This window comes from Chelonoidis abingdonii, chromosome 7 (genome assembly GCF_003597395.2).
Source record: "Chelonoidis abingdonii isolate Lonesome George chromosome 7, CheloAbing_2.0, whole genome shotgun sequence".
NCBI classification, from domain to species: Eukaryota; Metazoa; Chordata; order Testudines; family Testudinidae; genus Chelonoidis; species Chelonoidis abingdonii.
In genome coordinates, this window is record NC_133775.1 from 20,761,956 (window position 1) to 20,786,484 (window position 24,529).

Here is a 24,529-nt window from a genome sequence, read left to right on the forward strand (position 1 = left end):
CCAAAGGGATAATACTGAGCAAGTTAGAAATACCTTTGAACCAGGGGAGCATTTGAATCAGAGATCCTCATGCAGGGCTGAATCTGGGCTGCCACAACTCTACTGACCCCAGTGGAGCTCCGCAAGAATAGAACAGGAAAAAACAAAACAGTCCTACTCTTCCAAGCTCTGCCCACCTGAGATACCACTCACTAGAAAAGCGTGCAGATGTTCCAGATACGATCCTCCATGCTTTGCTGGGCTATGACTTGGTTTCCCCTCTGTGCAGATCAGGTATCTGTTAGGCTCTGCTAGCTTAATGGGCTTGGCTCCTCCTCAATTGTGGAGTTGGGGGGGAGAGAGACACCAACTCTTCCAAATGTTACCAATTAATGGCACCACATATTATGTCACTTGAAGTTCACCATGCGGATGTTCATAACATGATCTTCCCTCTCCGTCCCTACAAGCTTCGATCAACAGTGAAAGACAACATTCACATTTAAATTTATTCTCATTCGGGAACCAAGTTAACACTCCTTTGAGATGAGCAGTCATCGATGAGTTTCTCTCAGAGCTTTTAATTCAGGTTCTCTGCATGAACAGGCAGAGCTCTCTATCTGCTACATTTTCACGTTTTTTGTTGTTGTTGTTTTGTAACCACAAGGTGAGAGAGACTTTTCAAAAAAGAGAAAGCTAAGACTTGGCACATAAGATTACAGTTGGTAGTAACACTGCACATACACAGTCACCCTCCCAATTTAAACCCTGGTGCTTAGCAAAGTTGACCAACAGAGTGAGTCATTCCTTTCCCTCCACCCCTACCCCAAATTTACATCTAGTCTGTCTTTCTTCCAAGATCATCATCTTTGTCAGTGTTTGACACCATTGTGCTGAAAGCCTTCGGACCCTCTGGATGGTTGACATTTGTCTAATTCCTCAACAGGCTCTGTGCATTGGAAAGTGAACTGAACTACAAAGACAAGCTGAAACAATATACAAAGTAGTGATATTTTTAATAAAGTATTTCATATTCATGATATTGAATGTTAGCCATCCATCAAATTCTCTTGGTTAATAGTTTTTTCTCTCATAAGAAGCCCTGTTCCATACAAAGACCACAATGAACTACTTTAAGATGCTTACTGGTGAATGGCAAAATCATGTTAGAGAAAACAAAAGGATTTCATAAAGCCATTTGTAAGTCAAAGGCAAATCACTGTGACAACATTCATGTGAATCTGAAGTTACAATTATAATACAAAACAACACAGTATTCAAACAATCAAATTAGTAAACCCAGAGGGGGAAAAAAACCAAGTAAATGGACCTTTTAGTTTAAGAAAAAGAACCCTAAAATTTTCTGGAATAATATCAGGTTCATTTTACATCACAAAGATTTTACATTTGAGGTATCTGCACCTCAGAGCACCAAGTAAGTTGCAGTACTGTGGTTCCGCTTAGCTAGTCTGGCCAAAAATCATTCCTGCAACCTCCAATATCCCAACAGCTATGAATTTGGGGTAGTTTGGCTTTCATTATTTCATCTCACTAACTAGAAAGTCCATATATCTTCACAATTCTTCCCAATCCCATGACTCATTCTCTTCACAAGTTCATCAAACAAAAAGGTCAACTTTATACTGCATTTTGTATACTTAGAGTAATATTATAAAAACATAAGTAGCTGTTTGAACCTTCAGATGACAATACATATTGTGTTTAAAATATAATACACGACAGTTTATTTAAAAACCTACACAAAAGTAATCAGAAGCAGTCAGTTGTATTTTACTGTTTTATTATAGTTTCCATGTGTTTTAAGCTAAAAGTTAGAAGGCATCTGAAATAAGTTGGCACCCTATTTCTAATCATATATGTGAGTAAACAGGCAATTATGTTCTAATAAAACTCTTTTGCTATTTAATTCCTTCTTAAACTTATGCATTTAAACAGCCGCTATTTGTCCTTGCATTGCAAAGATGTCAGAAGTGTATGAAAAAAGTAGAAAAATACACTTCAGATTAAACAGGGGTAAATAGATCACTATTAACTCATCCTTTAAAAACAGGCATACATTGTGGCACTACGAATATTTATGAAGATACTTTCAACAGGTTACAAATACGGTATGCGAGTCACCCCAAGTCTCATCATACTCCCACTGAAGTCAATGGCAAAATTCTCATTGACTTCAATGGGCACTGAGTCAGGCCCGAGTTTATGAAAATATTTCCAGTAGCGTATGTTTTATGGCAACATGTTTGTGATAATACTTTAAAATGTATCATTTACATGTTTTGATTCAGTAACTTAAAAAACACAATCATGGCACTTATGACTCCAGTTGTAAAAATGCTGAATAGATTTGGATATGGAAGTCGTAACTGAACAAAATGGATTCAGGTCAAATGAAAGTCTGCAGTTAAACTCATTACTCAAATTAATGCAACGTAAGTAGTTATAAAACAAGTTTGTAAAGTTCTAATTTAGCTGAATACTTCTGACATGAAATTCTATGAGTAAGAAGGATCATAAACCAATAGCTTAGAAATGGCCAAAGAGAGAGAGCCAGGTATCAAAATGACCTTTGTATCACCATATTTGCATACATTATATTTCCATATATTCATTTGGGTTCTAAACGATTCAAACATTTAGCCACAAATTGCTGACAACACGGGCCATAATAGATCAACAGAAGGGCAATATTTTGGTTTTAAAAAGTTACTTTGAAAAAACCAAGATATTACAGAACTGAAGAAATACAGCATGACTGCGGCTAGTAGCTCAGTTATGAAAGCATATAGCTAAGTTAATTACTATTTTTAACAAGATGCATTACAAAATGACTGAACTATGGTGAATAAAATCAGTGAAAATCTAGATTGTTTTGAACTTATTAGAAAAATATTCTAATTATAAAAATAATTTGAATGTCAGCACAGAACAATCCGTGCATTTATTTTTTCTTACAGGAAGTCTCAAATTTAGATTTTTGAAAGGATGTGTTAAAAACATAACATATTATTAAGTGTCTATATAATTTAATATAAAATTAGACACATGCAACATAAAACAGTAAATTAAAAGTGGTTAATAATTTCTGTAAATATCATTACAGAAGATCACAATTTCAGGTATTGTATAGCTGGCTATAAGGAAACACCCACACACACAAAAAACCATTGGTAACCTACTAGAAGTCAGTATTGTTTTCTTTCCACTCACTTATTCCATCAATACACAAGACTTGTATATAAACTTTATTAGGCTATTTGTACATCAGTGATGTTATGGAAAGGCCATCCAATTACAATTGCTTGATCATAATCTGGATAGGATTTGGCTTCTTTTTCCTTAAAAAGAAAGGGGAACTCAATTATTAAAAGAACCAAATCCTGGATCACTGCACAAAACCTAAATGAGACTTGCACAGGTGACCCATGTGGCTTGGAGCGATAAGAATCCTCCCCCTCACCGTAGCCGTGGGGCAAGAGAAATGCTAGTTCCAAAGTGTTGGAGTCTTACTGTAGCCCTATTAAAGGAGCTACATTGATCATAATTTGAGAGAAAATTTAGAGGGGCAGAATAAAAGGATTAAAATTCTCCTTTATTAGACCCTCTCAAAAATGAAAAATTACATAAATCATCAGAAATCTACTGATTCTTGATACAAAACCAGATTTTTCACTTTTTAAAGAGTTAAGACATAACTGAAGGTAAAGACATGAACCTATGGAGTTTATGTATAATTGCAGCAGCTGTTTGCAAGGAGTCTTGTCAGAGAATGCACTTTGGAATGTGTATATACACAAACACAAATATACACACACACACACACAAAACCAATACATAAATACACTAATTGAATACAAATACACTATTTTAAAAAAGCTACAGTAAATTAATCTTGAATAAGAGTCAAATTACTTGTCTACCTTGCTGATCTATAGGTGAAGATCAGGCAACTTTGGTCTTGGTTGTGTAGCCTAATACTTTAAACTGAAATGCAGATATTACTCATTTTTAAAAAGATCTTCACCTCATCCAGCCCTCTCTTCTTAGAGCTAGTCTTCACATACAGCGCTGCAGCAGATCACTTTAGTGTAGTTAATCCATCTCCCAGAGAGGCAGGAAAAATGTTGACGGGAGAAGTTCTCCCGCTGACAGAGTTGTCTACACAGGGGGTTAGGCTGGTATAACTAAGTCACTTGGGAGGCATGTATTTTTCACACCCTGAGCAACATAGTTATATCGACATAAAAGCTAACACAAGGGAATTACCAGCTGCATGCCACAGACCCCATTCCATGTTTACAAGAAATAGGATAATTTAGTTTACAATCTTCCTTCCCAGTAAGGATACTATAAAGAAAAAAATCGTAAGCTTAAAAATTCATTTACACACATAGTAAATACACTGCTGTTTTACACTGCTGATATCAGGTGACCATAAGGTTATTTTTCTAATAATTTGCTTGTAGTCTGTTTTGCTTGGGAAAGCTGTGGAGGTACTTACTGCTTTGCTATAATATAATGCATGTTTTTTTATCCTTGAAAGGGTTTTCAGAAGCAGGTATGCCCATTAGTAAAGGATCTTTCCTGGCATGTTCTTCACAATAGCACATGAGATCTGCTGATGCTTTTGATACCTGGCAAAAAGACACAATATGGTAAATATTCCCAGATCATTTGCAATAGGATGGAATGGGCTGTGGGATGCATCCATAGCTACAGTGAATTAGTTCTGCATATGGAAGAACAGAGTTTGAGGAATCCATAAAATCTTCAGTCCAGAGCTAAGGCTACCGAGCATAATGCAAAGGTTTCTGTGCTTTGCTTCTTGGACTGGCCTTGGTGAGGTTGGTAGAATGGGAAAACAGTAAGCAAAAACAAGGATAAACCAGGATGCTGTGTCTTTAAAGGTACTTTGGGGTTAGTTTGGGAAGATAGGTATGAGTAACTTTACATTTTGCTGAGATTTGAACAGCAAGTTCAGAACAATCGAGCAGGTTTCTAGTAAGACGATTTTGTATCTTTAGACATCATTGTTAATAATCACTGAGACGTCATCAATTGACTTACAGTTTCTAGGAAATTGATTCAGTCATTTCCTTGCAAGACATTGCATGTTCCTAATCTCTAGCTGACTGTAAGAAAAGTACCTACGTCAGGTGTATTAACCAGTCTGCTGACCTTTGGACAGTTGGTAGACTGCAGACAGTATTAATAAAATGAAGAATGAAGGCAAGGAAAGGTATGGTTAGAACAACAACAAAAAGCCAAATCTTAATAGGTGATATTTTAGCTTAATCAAATTCCTTAACCACTGGGGGGGGGGGAGGGGAGCAGGGAAGTTTGGGCTCCTTGTCCACCATAATTTAGGTGCATCCTGTCTCAACTCTCTTCCTCTTTCAAGAGGGCTACAAACCCTTGGTCTACCTGCAAAGATATATACAGCAAAATTTAAACATTCAAAACTAACATGCTCAATTGGAAATAAAACTGCTTTACATCGCATCTCATCTTCACCCACTACGTATTATAGATTTAGATTATAAACTCCCAGTAGCAAAGATTTGGTCTTCTCACACGTCCATAAAGTACCTATTATACTGTTGGTACAATTTTTTCTATAACAACAATAAGGAAATCTGTAAAGTTCAGTACCACAGGTATGAGTGAAACTACCACATGCAGAGATAACCCGTGACATATACTGCATAATAAAAAAATATGTACATATATATTGGGAGTTTAGTAAAATATACCTGCAGTAATTCACATGGTTGGTTCATATTAAAAAAAAAAAAAGAGAGATCAGTAAGAACGTTTCTCACCTTTATTCTTTCGATAGAAGCTTCAATTCTTAACTGCTGTACAGTTCTTCGTGCCTGAGCTATATTGTTTGTTGTGCTAGTTGTTTTGCTAGTCATTTTCAATGAAATCTCTTAAACTCTGTTAAGAAAAACAATTGGTTATTTTTCTAAAAACTGCATCCCTGTATAGAGGCAATGCCATATGCTGAAAAAGGAATTTTAGTTCTTTTATGTGAAATGTTGACAGATCAGATATTGTACATAGAAAATATCAGCAAGAAAAAAAGTGAACACCGTTGAAGCTTTCATGTATCTTTTTTTCTCCCTAATTCCAAGCCCATTAATACAAATACAGCCTCCACTAATAGTTTCTCCACTTGTACTCCCCCCCCCACAGCTTTTTATTAATCTATTTATTCCCTTAAAGTTGAAGACTTTCATAAAAGTATTCCTATGCTCATTTTAAAAACAGACATCTGCAAGAAGATTATGGAAAGTTGTATACTGGGCCAGATACCAGCTTTAGAGCCACACATACCTCTCCAAAGCTAGAGTATTATTACTGATTATCATGGGATGAACTTTGCCCTTAGGCACAGCCCTGAGCAAGGGGAGGTTATGGAATCTAGACTGTGCCAGGAGGCACTATGTCAGAGATAGATGCCATTTCTCTCCTGCTGGCCTCTGATTCTCTTGTAGGAGGAGGAGTATTTTACAACCATCCTTACATGGCACAGCATCCTTTCCCCAGGCAGATCTACAGGTCAGCAGAGAAGGAAAGAAGCAGAGAAATGGCCCACTTGCTCATTAGGAGAGAGATTGTCACGTGTGCACCTCCAGCGCTCCCCCCCCCCACCCTTTGCCACACTCCCACATAAGGTTATGTTTGGATTTAGTAGTGACTTAAGAACAATCTTCCAGTTTCTCACAGAAATCAGACATAACAGCCGCCAAAGTCTAGAGAAATACTCTTACACCACATCCCAATATTCTCCCAACACCCCCCTACACCCACAAGGCTGGCTCAAAATGTGTTTTTGATAAAAAGAGTGAGCAGCTTTGAGACAGATCATACTTGTCTTCTCAGGATGAGAATTTGAAGCAGCACTCATGCTACACAGTTTTAACAGTGCTGCACTTGGACACTACCCATTGTGTTCAGTTGATCTCAGCAGCAGCACATGACTGCAATTTGATCAAAGCTTTTGGACATTGACTCTATAGTGTGTAAAGTTAGCCTCTGTGAAGGCATGTGAGTGATTAGAGTGCAGGTTTTGATCACATAGTTCAAGCCTGTGACTAAACCAGTGCCACTAAATCAGAGTCATGCACAGAAAAACCAGATTTGCTCTCAGCATCACAGACAACCAAATCCTAAGTAGTAGTTAATGAGAACCCTGTGTAAAGCCATACTGCGACAAGCATGAGAGCAAAACCATCACTGTGCCAGATCCAACTCAATGATAATGAAGGAGAAAAAAAGAAAGAAAACTGCTGTCTAAATCAAAATTGCACCAGAGGTAAATAATTAAGCATAACTGTTTGCTTAGACTGGTGTTTTCATCTGGCAGGCATAATGGTGGTCTCTTTACAAAGACTCTTAAAAGATTCCACTATCATGGCCACAGACGTGTATTTCATAATGTCTGTCTGCTCATGATACATTACTCTGACAACTTGACACAATTCACACTTCAATAGCTATCAAATCATAGGGTGGCCTCTGACAGTTGTGTAATAAGCAAGTTCTAAAGACATCATGTAATCAAGTCACTTTCAGTTTGTTACACATGCAGGCAGGACTACAGGATTGCAGAGGACTTCACTGCTCAACTATTGTTCCCCCAGCCCCCATGCAGGGGTGGCTCCAGGCTCCAGCACACCAAGCGCATGCTTGGGGCGGCAAGCCACGGGGGGTGCTCTGTCGGCGCTGCGAAGGCAGCAGGCAGGCCGACTCCGGCGACTTGCCTGCGGAGGGTCTGCTGGTCTCGCGGCTTCAGTGGACCTCCCACAGGACCAGTGGACCCTCCGCAGGCAAACCGCCAAGGCACCCTGCCTGCTGTGCTTGGGGTGGCAAAATCCCTAGAGCTGCCCCTGCCCTGTAAGTCCTGCTGAAGCATAATCTTTGCAAAGTATTCCTTTTAAAAGACTTCTGTACTTTGATTTACCATTACTTCCTTATTAAAATAATACTGTAATAAAGGTGTAAAACACTGGAGTGCTGGCAAGAGATGGATCTTTGTTTCCTGATCCTCATCATAGGCTAGGGTCATGGCCACAAAAGGTAATACCTCTGTTATGTGGCCAGGGTCAGTATCCACTCTCAGCTAGCTGCAGTTACACTTTTTTTTTTTAATAAAGGCAAATGCAAATGAAACATATCATCAGTCAAGACCAACCACAAAACAATGTGGCAAATTAAACACCACATGAATAGACAATTCTAGGATGCATAAGGGTACTCTTAAAAAGATCAATAAAGATGGGTCCAAGGAATTCGCCTATTTCACCATGGATTTAATCACTACTGAGGCTGAAGTGTCATTTTTTGAGCAGAAAATTGAGGCTTTGCTAAAGGTAGAATGTGCTATACTGGAACTCACAGCAAAGAAAAACAATCCTGGCCCTTACGTTCAAAAAATTATCCTTGATGAGCAACTGCAGCTCCCATTGAAAATGCTGGCCTAAGGTGACTTGCCGAAAGCCTCAAAGTGAATTATTGGAAGACCTGGGGAAAGATCCCTTTGGCCTCGTTCTCCAGGTGCCGAACACAGTTCCTGTGCACTTCGGTTGGAGCTAGCTTGCGCAGCACTCCCAAAAAGTAAGACAATGAGTCCAGGCACCTAGTTCTCTGCTCTAACCACTAGACCATGCCACCCATAGTAAGTGTCCTACATAAGAGCGAAGTATAATTATTATTTATTTTAGGGCAGCAACATTCGTGCCATTTGTCCTATGCAATATAACTTGTTTCTCATCTCTGTAGAAAGTACAGCCTATACTTCAGAAACAGGCATTATTTCTGCTGAAACAAGCACTGATCAGAGACCAGCATGAGGATAGAACAGGCAACTTGAGCAGTTTGCAGCATCAAATTTGTAATATGATGGTCATTCCACTAATTCCTTATGCAGCAGCAAAGAGATTAAACTAGTAAATTTTACCCTCCACAAATACTTCTAGAAAACAGAAAAACAAGTACAGTAAAACCTGCCAAGTGAAACCACTCATGGGAGTAAGCAAATGTAGTCACTTGTAAGAGTGGTCTCTCTCCAGAGGTTTGCAACGAGAGAGTGGTGGTGTTCCGTGGCCTCTGCAAGTAGTCACTCGTTCCTTTATTTAGCCCCTCAGACAGAAGGGATGACAAGTTAAAAAGCCAGAATTTAAAGAGGCACAGGTTTAGCTCTGTTTTTTATAGCCAAATGGTATTTCTTCTGCCTAGTGAAGACCTTAGCCTGTGGGTCATTGCAGATGGCAGTTTGGAGGGGGTTGGACAGGGAAATATTAAGGTAGAGGAGCACAGCTAATAGAACAAAATGAAAACAAAAAGGTATTTGTTTCAGCAGTGCTACGGCAATATACTGAATGCGCCTTTACAGTGCTTCTATATCTAGATAAGCAAAAAAGAGGTAGTTAGGTCAAAGCCACTGTGCCAGGCTGTAATTTAAACTATGTCACTCTTCTATGAAAATACTGGCATGTCTCTAATAGGATTTGTATACAAACTCAGCAGTGACAGTCTTTATTCATCAACATCTGTGGAGAATAACCAACTACTGCTGTGCTGTGTTTAAATTCACTTATAAGATAACTCAAACATATTTAAAAAAATCACCTCTCAAAGACTCTATCCAGACAACCCCATTTTCCCCCCTCTTGAATCTTGCACTTGACTAGCCAAACAAGCATGGCATTATTTTATTCTAACAAAAAGCATACCCCCCCCTTTTTTTTTTGCACATACTGTAGTTTTCAGCCTGTTCAGCAGCACCTTGCTTTTTAAAAAGCCCTCTTTGCACAGAATAGTATAGAGCATTCTCTCCCTCTCTGAATTTAAATCATATCCAGTACTTTTTAGATTTGATCAAACAGTTCTACATTGCAAAGCAGCTATGGCATATCAAGACTTAGATACATTAACAATAGCTGTGATATGTGCAGAAAGTATATGAAGTTACAGTATTTCAAAACTCTCCCTGCGAGTTTCTTGCCAAATATGTATTCAGGACTCCTTATAGTCAGGGCCAGCTCCAGGGTTTTTGCTGCCCCAAGCAGTCAGTCAAGTCAAGTCATAAATAAATAAATAAAGCAGCAACTGCGATCTGCAGCTCTACCCCGGCGCTTCATTCTTCCACGGCAATTCGGCAGCTGGTCCTTCGCTCCGAGAGGGAATGAGGAACCTGCCGCCAAAGACCTGGATGTGCCACCCCTCGCTGTTGGCTGCCCCAAGCAGCTGCTTGCTGGGCTGGTGCCAGCCCCGCTTACAGTGAAAGCTGGGCAAGCAACAGGCTCAGATCCTGTCCCAGCGCAAACAGTCTCCTCCCAACTCCCTTGGCCTCTTCATTAATGTCACTGCTCTTCCCAGATAGAGACATGAATAATTATCCAGTATTTTCCATTAACTGTGAATTCCATGTAATCAGGACTAAAGGCCATCTGTGGTGGCATTCTAATTTAGCAGATTCTACTATAAATAGCTGAACATATATAATAAAGATGTAACAACACTGAGGGCTCCCAGTGACAAAAAAGGAGCAAAGAGTGTGTGTTATGTTCATGCCACGAGTACAAAGAAAATATCAAAAGTAACTAATCTTCATTTACACATATTTTGATAGCTTCTTGTTTAGTAAAATACAATCACTAGTAAAGAAAAAACACTTTTTACAAGTGTAAAGAAGGTCCTGTGGCTAAGGCACTGAACTGGAAACCATAAGATCTCTATTCTATTCTGCCATGGACTTCCTGAGTGACTTTGGGCAAGTAACTTAATCTTGCTGCACCTAGTTTAAGTAGTAACAATTCTGACCTCACAGGGGTGTTATGAATGTAAATTTATTTTTTCAGGTGTACAGATACAGTGAATGCCACAGAAAGGCCTATAATAATCACATCTAGCCTTAATTTCCCTTAGTAATTATTTGTATTACCGTGGCACCTGGGAGCTCCAGGCATGGATCAGGACCTGACTCTGTAAGGCACTGCTCAAACACAGAACAAAAAGACAGTCACTTCCCCCAAGTCACTTACAATCTAAGGCAGTGATGCCCAAACTTTTCCTGTTGCACCCCCTACTCCTTACCAGTAATGGAATCTGTCAATGCTTCCCCTCCATTACTGCACAACTGGCTCAACAGAGGAGCTAGGATTGAATCACAGAATATCAGGGTTGGAAGGGACCTCAGGAGATCATCTAGTCCAACCCCCTGCTCAAAGCAGGACCAATCCCCAACTAAATCCTCAGATGGGCCCCTCAAGGATTGAACTCACAGCCCTGGGTTTAGTAGGCCAATGCTCAAACCACTGAACAAGCAGAGTTGGAGACAGAATTGTGGCTGAGGGAGGAGCTGGGGCAAGAGGCAGAGAGGGAATGAGGCAGAGATGGCCCCGCCCACTTCTGCCTCCTCCCCTGAGCGTGCCGTGTCCCCACTTCTCCTCCCAGCGCTTGCCGCCGCGAAACAGGGGAGACTGGGGCAGGGATTTGGAGAAGGAGTCCAATAGGGGCAGGGAGGGGGCAGAGTTGGGGCAGGGACTTTGGAGAAGAGTTTGGAATGGGGGTGGAAGGAGGCAGGGCAGGGGTGGAGTCAGGGTGAGGGTGGGTCGAGCACCCACAGGTGCCAGGAGAAGTTGGAGCCTAGGCACATGCTGTCCTGCTTGAGGTGTTAGACATACTCTAAGAAGTATAAAACACGAGACAACAGATGAATACAGACAGGCGGGGATTACAAGGAAACACAGAGACAACGCTGGTCAGCATGACAGGCAGTGGCCTCTGCACACCAGCAGTCTAACTTATCACTTGGGGAAGGGTTCCCACTCTAGACTCTCAGCCTCCCCCAGAGATCAAACCACAACTGCTTTTCTCTGGAGTGGTGTGTAGTTCTGCTGCCATTTGGACCACCTGCCAACATGTGGTAAGTTCCTTACACTGGGACCAGTTCTCTCTAGAGCATGGCACTCAATTCTCCCCTTCAGAATCTCTTCCCTCTAGGAGTATATTTCCTAGGTTCCCTTTCATGGTAAGCTCCCTAACCAGCTTCCCCAAGTATCCCTCTCCTCAAGAGCTTCTTGTGTTCTAGGACCGCCGAACTGAGCCCTCACAACCCTTTATTAAGCCCAGGTGTTCCTTAGCTTATTAACTGCTGCCACCATCTCGGCAATTAACTATTCAAAGGTGGATCTGGATTGGCTCATTCTCCTTAATGGAGCCTGTCACTGGTAACGGGAGGCCTGACCCCCATCAGAGAGCTAGCTACCCTCTGACAAGGGGGTTCTGGGTGCGTGCTGGGGAGAACAGACATTTAACAGCATTAGGATGCATCATATTTAAATATACTTTAGAAAAGTATATTTTACTACAACCCACCTGAACTGCTGATAAGCACTAAGATATCTGTGGGTAACAGCTGTCTTTATAATCAAGCTACTGTCCATTACTAGTTTGACTCAGTAATGCCAGGAATGCTGCTTGAATCAGGTACAAGGTTAAGCAGCCTGGTTTCTGACCAGGGCATTTTTATATAACTTGTCCAGTCCCTCTGTTTTTCTGGGTCATGTGAAGTGGCTATTTCATTGGATTCCTACCTGCAGTGTAAAGGCATTGCCCTTGCTATCACCCTGATGGGTCTGCTTGGTCAGCACTTATGGTTGGCATTCTGCCAAATACACAACTCAGGAGCAGTGCACTTCACAGGATTGAACAAAGTGGAATCTTACATTATCTGTGTCACACACATCTACCTGGCAGATCACTCTCCCAATTTTGTATTTGACTTGGTTATTCAGAATTTTTTTTTTTTTTTTTCACCCTTGGGGAGTTGTGTGTATATGTGGGATAACAGGGGTTGCTTCTTATGTTGCTGGTTCGGAGAAAATAAGTTTAGAATTAGACACTAAAATGAGGAATGCTCTAACAAATATGGAGGATAGATTCCTACTCCCCACAGTTACTCACATTGGGATGGATTCTGCTGAGCAAGGAATACCTTCAACTTCCATTGATTCAAAGGAGGCTAAGGATACTTAACATCTCAGATGATCAGGTTCATTACCGTACATAAGGGCTTGGAGTTTGCAGGATTCCCTTTTCCCTTGGTCTATGTCAATTGACTTTTCAAAACTTGGTCTCACTATCTCCTCTTGCTAACCTGAGAGAAGGATTACATACAGTGACTCACATAAGTCTCCCACTGGCCGCGGCTGCCAGCTCTCAGTGCGGGGGCAGTGTATGGAGCCCCCGTAGCCATTCTTCTGCCTAGGAACAGTAGGGATGTCACCACTTTCAGGGAGCCATGTGGAGTCAGGTAGGGAGCCTGCCGATCCTGTGCCAACCGTATTTTTAATGGCCTGGTCAGTGGTGCTGACTGGAGCTGCGAGGGTTCTTTTTCAACCAGGTGGGTTTTTTTTCAACCAGGCGAGAACTGAACGCCTGGCAACCCTACTGAAGACCAGAAATGTCAGTTTATAGAGTTTTCCGGCTGGTAAAGAGCTGGATAACACAGCATTTACTGGATAATCACAATGATGAATCAGGAGACAATGCAAAGATCATCAAAAGCCTGCTGCCATTCCCACTGAAGTCAGGAGCAGAACTCTCATCAACTTCAGCGGGAGCAGGAGTATGCTGCACATAAGCAGAACATAAAGAAGTGAAACAGCAGAGTATAGAGCTTTAGAATGAATGCTGTCAGCCTTCAACAAGCTACACACAATACAAAAGCTTTTCCAGCTGGAAGAAAGCCAAATGCACAATGTGGAAGGACTCTACTTAGCATGCTGGTGGTTAGCTTAATTAGAAAATGACAGACAGTGCCTCCTGTTGAAAAGCAGGCAGAAGGGACATTAAATAACAGATTTCCAAGTATCATTTCAAACTTATTTCCTGGACCATGCATGTTAAAAAATAAACACTCATAAATCTCACATGTCTAGATGAATCTGGCTATTTAAATAATCACCTGCTTTCACAACACTGACCTACTTTTCTAGTAACTCCCTTATTTCCATCAGGGAAAAGGAGACTAGAGAAGAATGAAACAGAATAAATTTAAATGCTATCACCACTCTAAATGGCTGACTTTCAGCAAATATGACCGAAGGAGTTCTATAAACCATCATACCAGTTCAAAGATTAGGATAGTTTCTAGCGCAGACACTGCATGCAGTATTTTCAGAACTGAACTGGCTGTGGGTTGCGTACTATCCAATTCACAAAGTATTTCCATCAAGGGTTTCTGTATTTCAGCTTTCCTTGGCAGAGCTGGAGCAAAGATGGTGCAATTTGGAAAGAAAATGCATCTCTCACGGTTGCATGTTGGGAACGCAGAGCAGACAGCACACAGTGCCAGTCCTTTCAAACATAGATCACTACCAGAAGGAAGTCATCCAAATTCCGTGATAGGAAAAAAAAATTATTAACTGATTAGTTGCAGTACAGGTTGCTCCCTCATCTCCAAAGTTTACTGTATCACTGACTGTCTCTAGACTTTTTTCAAATTTATGAACACTCCATTTTACAGAAACTTGTTCAGCTTTGACTGTCCTCAACATAAAATCTTTCCAAAGCAAAAACCCAAATGGTGATACATTTGTTTGTTTTCAAGGGTTTGTTTTCAAGGGTTTAAATGTGTTATTTTTTGTAATACAATAGCATCTAGAATCCCCAACTGAGATCTAGTCCTATTATGCTCATATTGTGCACTGCCCATACACATAGTAACAGACAGTCTGTCCTGAAATTCTGAAGAAGTATCATTAATCTGCAGATGAAAATCTGGTCAAGTAACAATGCATTGTGACCATTTTTATCCTGAATACAGAGGTGTGATCCACAGAAACTACAGCATACAGCGCTCCATTTGGGATGGAGAAATGCATGCTGGGACGTGCTATCTCCTCAGGTGAAACTTTCCCACTTATGATGAGTGTGACTACAATAGGTTCCATTTTTTGCAAATCAGCAGTGCCTATCAGGCTCCTGTAAAGTTGTCAATGTGGCCCAACTTCAACACCCAAACTGATTTTGTCTTTTCATTTGGTAAATATTGATTCTTTCCTTGTTTGCAAAAGAGCTGAAAATCAGCATGATTTCTGGACCAAGGTGGGGAGGGGAGGGATGGGATGGGATAAAGGAAAGGTAGGTGGTGCAAAGCATTAACTCCCTAGCCTTTCAAGCTCTGTGGACCTATATTAAATTCCTGATTTAAGTCACACATGAAAAAGTGTCTTTGGTCACAATTGGTAGACAATGCTCAAAAGAGGTGCAGGACGGGAGTCGCTGAGGTGCTACAGGTCAGGGCTGTAGTATACTGGCAGAAATGAGTGGAGCAGCTCATAAAGCACCTGTAAGGTAGAACTCACTCAGTCTGCCCAAATCCCACATTTGCAGGAACAAAAGTTTATCTTCTTAAATTTAAAGGGAAAATAAGCCCGAGCATTGTTACCTGCTTAATCTGATATAAGCAGTGTTTAATGTGCTCTGGGAACAGTGTCTGTTTTTGAGAGGTAAGAAGTCTTTATGTAATTTGGCTGTGCAGAAGACGGTCAAGGGTTCACAGATGGCTGACATATTATGTGCATCAACATTTTGACACAAAAAAATCTAACAGAGATACTAAATCACCTTCTAGTCTGGCCTACCATCTATACCATATTAAATTAAAATATCAGCACTATTTGGGAGACATTCCTGGTAGTAGTGTACAGTGCGTGCACACTGAGGGAAACTGCGTTACCCAGCTGTTAAAATGCTGTCAGGATGGCAGTATTTCATTTGCAAAGGACTTGAGGAGAAGATTCTACTAAGAGATCAATTCATTTGTCTGAACATAGTGACAATTCGCATATGAAAAATATTCACAAGGTAGATATTTTTTTTCTTTTTGGCTGGGAAACAGCATGCTATTATTTGAGCAGGATGTCTGGTTTTGATGGTGGTGAAGTGTTTTTAGGTGCACTTTTTATTTTTGGAAAATACATCCTAACTGAAAATTATTGAGAATTAAAAAAAGTCAAGAGACTTTCTGTTTTGGTTTATTATGCGGTGAATTAACCATCTGTTGACTTACCATATTTAAAGGCTCACACAGCAAACAGACTATTTTTTACATACAAGATAGTCATAGTCAGCTCAACAAGGGATATTTTTAAGTGACTTTGGTCATCCAGGAATGTATTATATACTCTATCACAAATATGGAAGAAGAGTTTTTAAAATGAGAAGAAATAATTTAACACTGAAAACAGCTTAGTCTAGTTTAAAATCTTACACTTACTGATGCCTAAGTGAAAATGTTTTAGTTCCACACAATCACAAAATAAGCTGTAGTTAGCAATCTAAAGAACTCATAATAGTTCAGATTTCCTGTTGTGCAACTATAAAAGCGAAACCAGTCCCATGAGAGCACTGGCTGTTTTGTACCAGACATGTGTGAGCAATATGCTCTTTAAAGAGATTGCTTACCAGAAACTTACAACAATGCTAAAACCAAAGTTCTTATGACACTATCTCCCAGACAGCACCTGAGCTGACATGTTTACAGCTCTGCCAGTAAAACTACTCACATGACATAGCTACACCACTGTCCAGTGAACTGAGCCAGGAGACTGGAACATTACTGGACAGTGACTCGCAACTATTTAAAAAAAAAAAAAAAAGAGGAGCTGGCTTAAGGAGTTAGAAAGCCAGAACTCGTGTACAACAACAAACTGCTTTGGTTTTACAGCAGCATGTTTAAGATTAAAAACATCATTTACAAATAAAAAGCAATTTTAAAGAAATAGAGAAAAGACTTCTGTTAAGGTCTTACTCAAAAACCCATACATCTCTCTTTCACCCATACAAAAAGCAATTAGAACTTATACTACACGAATCCACTAATACATTCAGGGCCTAAACCTACATTCTGTACTGAGTCGAAGTCCCCAAAGAGTTCAAATAGGAGTTTTGCCTAAGGACCACAGGATCAGACTTTTATTTATAAATTAAATAAATATAAATAGAAAAAGAATCTTAAACTGTTCACTTCTACTGGTGCTGCAGTTACAAAGAGCTTACCAAGCTTTTATTTTAATTTACACAAATCATTCCTCCTTCACTAGAAATGTTACAAGTAAAATTTGACAGTGAATTTTTATATTTAGACGAAGCCCCTAAAACTAGGACTTTATCATGGGAATACTGACAGAAACTTAACCATAGCAGAACAAAAAGGCACAGCTATTATATCAGTTTTCCTTTTATATGGGTGGAGAGTTTACATTATTAATTTTTGATAGAAATTTTTGCTGTGGGGCCGGGTTCCCCTTCATTAAATAGATTATTTCATCATACTGTGAGACAATCAGAGAAAGAAACGAAACACTAGAGAGAGATGACTCAGCTCCTGTGCTGGAAAGTAAGGCTGTTTTCTGCAAGAAGTAGTCATGTACAATTTCAAAATAATACTAATTGATTTCCCTGCAGTTAAAGTAAGACAATTTTAAAGCCACCAACTCCCATTCAAGAGATTCTCTATGTTAATACTATTAATAAGAGAAATATCCAGAGAAAATAGTAAAAATAAAAATGGACCAACATTGAAAATTAACTCAACAAAAAAGTATGATAAGGAATATTAAAGGCCATTTTCTCCAGGTTTTAGTTTTTAATCAGAAAATGTAAAAGTCATACAGTAAGAGAAAGTAGGAAAAGTTAACATTAACAAAGAACATATTTATTTGGATAAATGTATTTCACACTTCAGGCAATCTCAACGCATTTGAAAAAGATCAATTGATATTACTTGCCATAAAGGCCAATACCCGTGTAATTATTGCAGAGAATGCATTTATGTACTATTATGTCTGCAAATCAAAAAACCCAAGATACACATCATATGTGGATGTTTTGAAATGAATGGAGATTGAGGTGTTAAAGATAAATCTCTGGAGCAAACAGATAAATTTAAGAGCAACAAGTCACCAGAACCAGCTGCTGTACATCCAAAAGTTCTGAAGAATGTGATGGCTGAGTGGTTTGTAAAAATATGTGTGCACACACAAAATCAGCAACTGTGCTGTAAGATTGGACACAGGCTTGGGAGAGTAGTTTGATATTATGATTGGAGTTAGACAAGGCCATGAGTTATCACCAATCCTCTTTGGATTAGCAGTAGACTGGGTGATGAAGCAAGCAACAAAAGATATCAGGGATGCTGTAACCTGGGTTAATGGAAATAAGCTAGATAACCTTGACTTTGCCAATGACATTAATTTACTAAGTCTAAAATGGAACAGAATGACTGTCCTTGCATCAGAGGTAGAACAGGAAGCAGCAAAAGTTGGAATGAAAATAAATGTAAAGGAAACCGATTTACAAAGGAAGGACAACGGATGCAAAAGGTATACGTGGATGGAACAGAAATTGAACAGGTAGAAGAGTTCTGCTTTCTGGACAGCGTGATGACATTCAAAGGTGGCTGCGAAAGAACAGGCATATGAGAGTAGAAGAAGCAAGCACTACTTTTGGAGGATAAACAATATCTGGTCAGACAGAGGTCTCCACACCAAACTAAAGGTCAATGCATTGTACTGAGCAGGCTACGGTACGGAGCAGGGACTTGGCCAATGACAATTGCTAACAAAAAGAGATTGGAGGCTGCCCATCACAGATGGCTGAGGAAGAGACTACACATTTCGTTGAAAGACAGCATAACAAATGGGAGAGTAAGGGGGCTAACACAGCAGGATGTTCAAAAAAATCATCACAGAAAGAAGATTCAGGTAGTTGGGACATGTCTTCCATCTTCCATACGACGTACATGCTAAACAAGCATTCAACTGGGTACTGAGGGAGGAAAGAGAAAGCAAGCAAGGCCAAGGAAGAACTGGCAGAAGACAATGAGATAGGATATTGAGTGTGCTGGCATCACTTGAGAAGTACCACAACTAGCAAGTGACTGTCATCAGTGAAGGAACTGGACTACCCAATGTGCCAGAGGTACAGGAGGAACTAAAGCCTAAGGTAAGGACTGTACTGAAAGGGTACAAGTTAAACGTAATACTTTTACACAAACAATGGCTGTTGTTGCCACAAGGATATTATGTGATTGTAAAGGGGCAGGGGAGTGTGGTCCAACTATATTGCCTGAGTTTGAGAACTCAGGTCCTAACTAGACTTCTCACAGATTTTTTTAAAAACAATTTAAAGAATCTAGCCAGATTAAGAGTTGTATTCTCTAGGTAAGTTATTAATTAATTGTATTACAATAGCACCTAGGAGTCTCAGTCACGGGCCACAGTCCCATTGTCCTAGGCCCTGTGCAAATGCCTAGCAAAAACATGGTTCCTTGTTGCAAGAATGAAATGTGCTTGTTTGAACATACCGTTTTTTGTTTAAGACAAAACTTCCAGCTGCTAACCTGCATCACATGCTGTTAGATAGGACAAGCAATACAGCCACTGAATTTGATATTAAGTACATTATATCCATATTCAAAGATTTATTGGTTATCAACAGAGCAAATTGATTGCGTATTTTTAAAAAAATGTTTAGAGTAAAGAAGAGGTATTTGCTACGTGGTATGAAGTCCTTTCCCAGAGAGCCTGGATCCACTCCAACAAATACAATCCGAACTTTGGTTCAATGCATCTCAATTTTTACTTAATATACTATAAAATTTTGTCCTATGTTTGTATAGTGCATAGCATGGTATCCTGATTCATGACTAATGCTCAGAGGTGCTACAACAATACAAAAAAAAGTTGCAGGGGGGGGAAAAAGGAAAATCTTTTCTTCTTAAAATGGAACACACACTTGATGCTTTCTCTACCTTTTCCATTAAATCTTCCTTGGCCAAAAGAAAAATAGCTCAGAGAGTAGCTACTAAAAAGTTTTAAGAGCTAAATTTTTCTCTCAGCTTTACTGATGTAAATCCAGATTAGCTTCATTGAAAAATAGTTTCTCCCATTTAAAAAAATGGAGTTATGCTGGATTTACATTGTAAAATTTGACCTTAAAAAGTACTGGACAAAAGAAAATTCTAATAATGACCTTATTAATAAGTTCCACTGTCCATTTTCTTAAATAGTTAGGCTTTTTGGTAATTCAGACATACAAGACATTCATGCCCTTTGGAAAATAAATTGCCAAATTTGGTACTGAACCTATACTATTTCTTCCCTCATCTTCAAATAAACATAAGCAGCAGCACTACTTTACATAGTCCTCTCAAAACTGAGTAGATCTCTTCTGCAGATTTTTTGAATAGAATACAGACTAGCTACATGATTTTAAAGGTGGGCTGGCTGCCTACATAAATTCCTAATTTTAAGAAGAGTTTTAAACAACCAGAGTATTACCCAATAATCTTCTTTCCCTTCAGAATCGAGGGGTATCTACACTACATAAACAGCCACAAAAATTCTCAATGGTAGTATTTGCACTCTACTTCAGACTATGGTGATGAACGGTTTGCAGCTTTATATACATTTTGAACACAACTCTGAAGAATTTATATATTTATCTGTGCTCAAAGTTTAGGAGAAGGATTTTCTTAATGGGCTATTAAGCAAATTATTCTTTAAAAAGCTCCTCAAAGAGGTAAAAATAGGTCATGCTTCCAATTACCAGTAAATATGCAGTCATATAGACTAAGACAGTGCAGAAATCCTTCTTGAGGCACTCTTTGCCGATGACTGTGCCCTCATGGCTCACACTGAAAATGATCTTCAGCACATTGTCAACAAGTTTGCTGAGGCCTCGCAACTCTTCGGACTATCAGCCTCGGAAAGACAGAAGTTCTCCATCAACCTGTACCTGGATCAAATGCTTCTGTCCCAAGTATCTCCATTGATGGCACTCAGCTTAAAGTAGTGGAGAATTTTAAGTACCTGGGTACTGTCATATCCAGTGATGGATCACTGGATAATGAGATCAACGCACCAATATCCAAAGCAGGCCAGGCACTTGGCTATCTGCGTGTCAAAGTTTTAAACCACCACAACATCCGGATGTCAACAAAACTGCTTGTGTACAGAGCTGCTGTTCTTTCATCTCTTTTGTACGGGTGTGAAACATGGACACTATATAGGCGTCACATTAAGCAGCTCGAAGCATTCCACATGCATTGCCTCCGCAACATCGTGAAGATCCGCTAACAAGACAAAGTGCCCAATCTTGAGGTACTCGAGAGAGCCCAGATGACAAGTATCAAAATGATGATCATGAAGTCACAGCTACGTTGGACCGGTCATGTCAGCCACATGGATGCCAAAAGAATCCCCCGCCAGCTTCTCTGTGGTCAGCTCTCCCAGGGCATCCGGCATATAGGTCGTCCACGAAAACGTTAAAAGAACACCATCAAACCCAATTTGCAGTACAGCAGTATCAAACCCAGGGACCTTGAGGACACCGCAAGCGACTGAACACAGTGGCATACAACAGTCAGAAATACCTGCATCGCCTTTGAGGAAGACCGCTGTGGGCATCCACAAGAGGCAAGCAAATGACATCACAGAGCACCAGCAGCGCATACCCCACTGACTGCGAACTTCCCTGCATCATCTGCAGCCAAATGTGCACCTCTAGAATTGGCTTGTACAGCCATCAGAGGGCACACCATGAGACCAACAATAGATGATTTGCTCAGATTTGTCATCATCGGATCGATGGACTACCAAGACTCCCATCAGCAGGCAGAGCATTACAGTACAAGGACAAAAACATCAGGAGATTCCAAGTTTTTCTAGTAATGTTCTCAGTAGGATACCCATTGATCTGTCATTTCCTGCTACATTTAGATTCGCCTTACACCAGGTGGAGGGAACTGATCCCCATTTTAAGTACTGCGCTTGGTAGTGGTTTGGGTTGCACGTGGTGTAATTGGAAAGAATGGGTGTGTTAAATATACACCTCTACCCCGCTATAACGCGGTCGTGGGGAGCCAAAAATCCCTACCGTGTTATAGCTGAAATCCAGTTATATCGGGGTAGGGGTGGCACGGCTGTAGCGGTGATTTAAAGAGCTCTGGTCTCCAGCCACTGCAGGGAGCCCCAGGCCCTTTAAATCATCAGTGGAGCCCTGCTGCCATAGCCCCAGGGTAGTGGCGACGGGGCTCCAGCGGTGATTTAAAGAGTCCAGGGCTCTCTGGAGCAGCTGCGCCCCAGGCCCTTTGAATTGCCAGCAAGCCTTGCTGCTACACGCGAACCCGTGTTATATCGAGTCGTGTTATAGCGGGGTAGAGGTGTATTCTCAAAAGCTTGCTTGAACCCTGGCATTGTTGAAATGGACATATTGTTTTCTACTCATCAAGAAAACTTTGGCATCACTGTATTATAAAACATCTACATGCAACTGTAAAATTAGAGAGAACTTTACAGAACGTAAGTAGGGCACATTTCCTACCCCAAAGACCTCACTGTACACAATCAATGCAAGACAGTTATAATATTGTGTTCACACCTTGATGTCAGCCACGTAAAGTCCCATTCTGCTAGATGCTGCGCAAACATATAGCAAGTGACAGCCCCTGCCCCAAACAACTTGCAATTTAAGGCCATGTCTATACATACATCACTACTGCAGCACATCTGGTGAAGATGTTTTATACCAATGGGAGAGAGCTCTCCCGTCAGCATTAAAAAACCCACTTCCACGAGCGGCATAAGCTATGACAGTGGGAGCTCTCCTGCCGACATAACACTGTGCACGCAAGCTTATGTCACACAGGGGGGTGGAATATTCACACCCCAAGCAACATAAATTTTGCTGACATAGGCTGTAGTGTAGACATAGCCTAAAATATTAGGCATAAGCAGCAGATGAGATAAAGAAGTGAGTGGAGTTAACAAAAATGATACGACGTATGCAAGTTTTAGCCAGTCAGGAGCAGTAAACCAAGTCGCCACCTATTTAGCCATAGGTTAAGCACAACAGTTGAAGAGAGGGAGGGCCTGATATTTACTAATGATGAGATGAAGGATTTTCTGAAGAAGTGGAATTTAAAGAGGAATTTGAAGGAGAGTGAGGACTCTTGGTGGCAGGGAGCAAAGAGACAACTGCACTCCTGAGGCTGCAAGAGAGAAGGCATGAAGCTGGGATTGGGAGATGGGAACAGAGGGAGGAGTAGGGAGAGGTTTGGGAAGAGCATAGGGAGTGAGATGGGGATAAGAGGAAGAGAGAGCAGAGATGTAGGTAGGGACAAGAGCCTTGTGGAAGAAGAGTTTGAACATATGTGATGAGACAGGAAGCAAAAGAAAGGATTCAAGGAGAAGATGATGTGGAATGCAAGCATCCTTCCCATTCCTACTCCTCCCAAAACACCTGGCTAAATACTACCATGACAATCAACTGTCTTAGGGTTTGTCTGTGCCACTGCAGTACTTCAGTGTGGACACACACTACTGCAATAGGAGGGATTCTCCCATCAGTGAAGGACTAATCCACCTCTCTCAGAGGCGGTAGCTAAGCTGATTGAAGAATTCTTCTACTGACCTGGTCCGGTCACCACCAGGGGTTGGATCAGCTAACCTATGTCACTCAGGGGTGTGGATTTTTCACACCCCTGAGAAATGTAGCTGGGTCAACCTCACTTTTTAGCATTGACCAGGCCTTACTTACAAACTACAAATAGGAATAAGATAATCAGGTTTATCTGTGATTTTTTCTGTCAAATGTGTCAAAGACAGAGCCCTTTCAGACATCTGAAAGGGCTCTGGAGACAATTCATCTTCCAATTTGATGATGATCATTTCTTTTTGGGGGGGGGGCAAATCGACATCAAACCAATCAGCAATGAAATCGTTCAACTTGGCCTCTTTAAACTGTGACTAACCTATACCCACAATCTGAACCCTCACACCACTCTGTTGAATTGATGCTCCCATTACTTCTGAGCCATGCATCCTGAACAACCTTAATTCTCCAGCTACTCCCCAGAGCAGCATTTTCTATTTTGTTGTGCACTCTCTATCATGTTTTATCCTTTTTTACCCTGATGTCTCTTCCCCTGGCTCAGTCGTTTTCTCTTATTGCCTCCACACTCCAGCTTTATGGCTGAATGATGGAATCAACTACCCACTGGGAAGATGCCTTTTTTAAAAAAGTGCCCTGCTCCAAAAGAACCTGCCCTAGGGCTCATGATTTACAGAAATATTAAGCCCTTTTGAGCATACAGTTGGATATTTAAGGTCAAACTTGGACACCAGGAAACATTTGTACAGATGTACTGGTCACACAGATTTTGTATAGAGCCATACTCAGCGATTGAGTACAAACCAAATCAATGGAGGAGTTTAGTCACATATTTGCACTGCAGTTGTTATCTGCATCAATCTGTCCTAAAGAAGTGCTTCCCTTAAAAAAAAAACACACAAAACAAAAAAACTTTTGAAAATAAAATAAATCACCTAAACCAGAAAAGAAACAAAGTTTGTGAAGGAAAATCAATCAGCACTAGAAACTAGCAAAATGGCCTGCCCTTTTCTACCTATTTCAGAACTACAGAAGTATCCACTGTGCTAAAGCTCTT

The 24,529-nt window shown here is 40.4% G+C and overlaps 1 protein-coding gene across 3 annotated transcripts in view; it reads right to left on the reverse strand.

Moving 5' to 3' along the window:
• Nucleotides 1-976: 976 nt before the first annotated feature.
• Nucleotides 977-24,529, reverse strand: part of GNG12 (G protein subunit gamma 12) — a 71,938-nt gene continuing 48,385 nt past the window's right edge. For all 3 annotated transcript variants that reach the window (XM_032771921.2, XM_075067712.1, XM_075067713.1), the window contains 3 exons: nucleotides 5,823-5,940; nucleotides 4,502-4,634; nucleotides 977-3,338 (listed from right to left, as the gene is read on the reverse strand). In XM_032771921.2, coding sequence (XP_032627812.1) covers nucleotides 4,509-4,634; nucleotides 5,823-5,918 — 222 coding nt within the window. In that variant the 5' untranslated portion in view covers nucleotides 5,919-5,940 and the 3' untranslated portion in view covers nucleotides 977-3,338; nucleotides 4,502-4,508. The remainder of the gene's footprint in view (nucleotides 3,339-4,501; nucleotides 4,635-5,822; nucleotides 5,941-24,529) is intronic.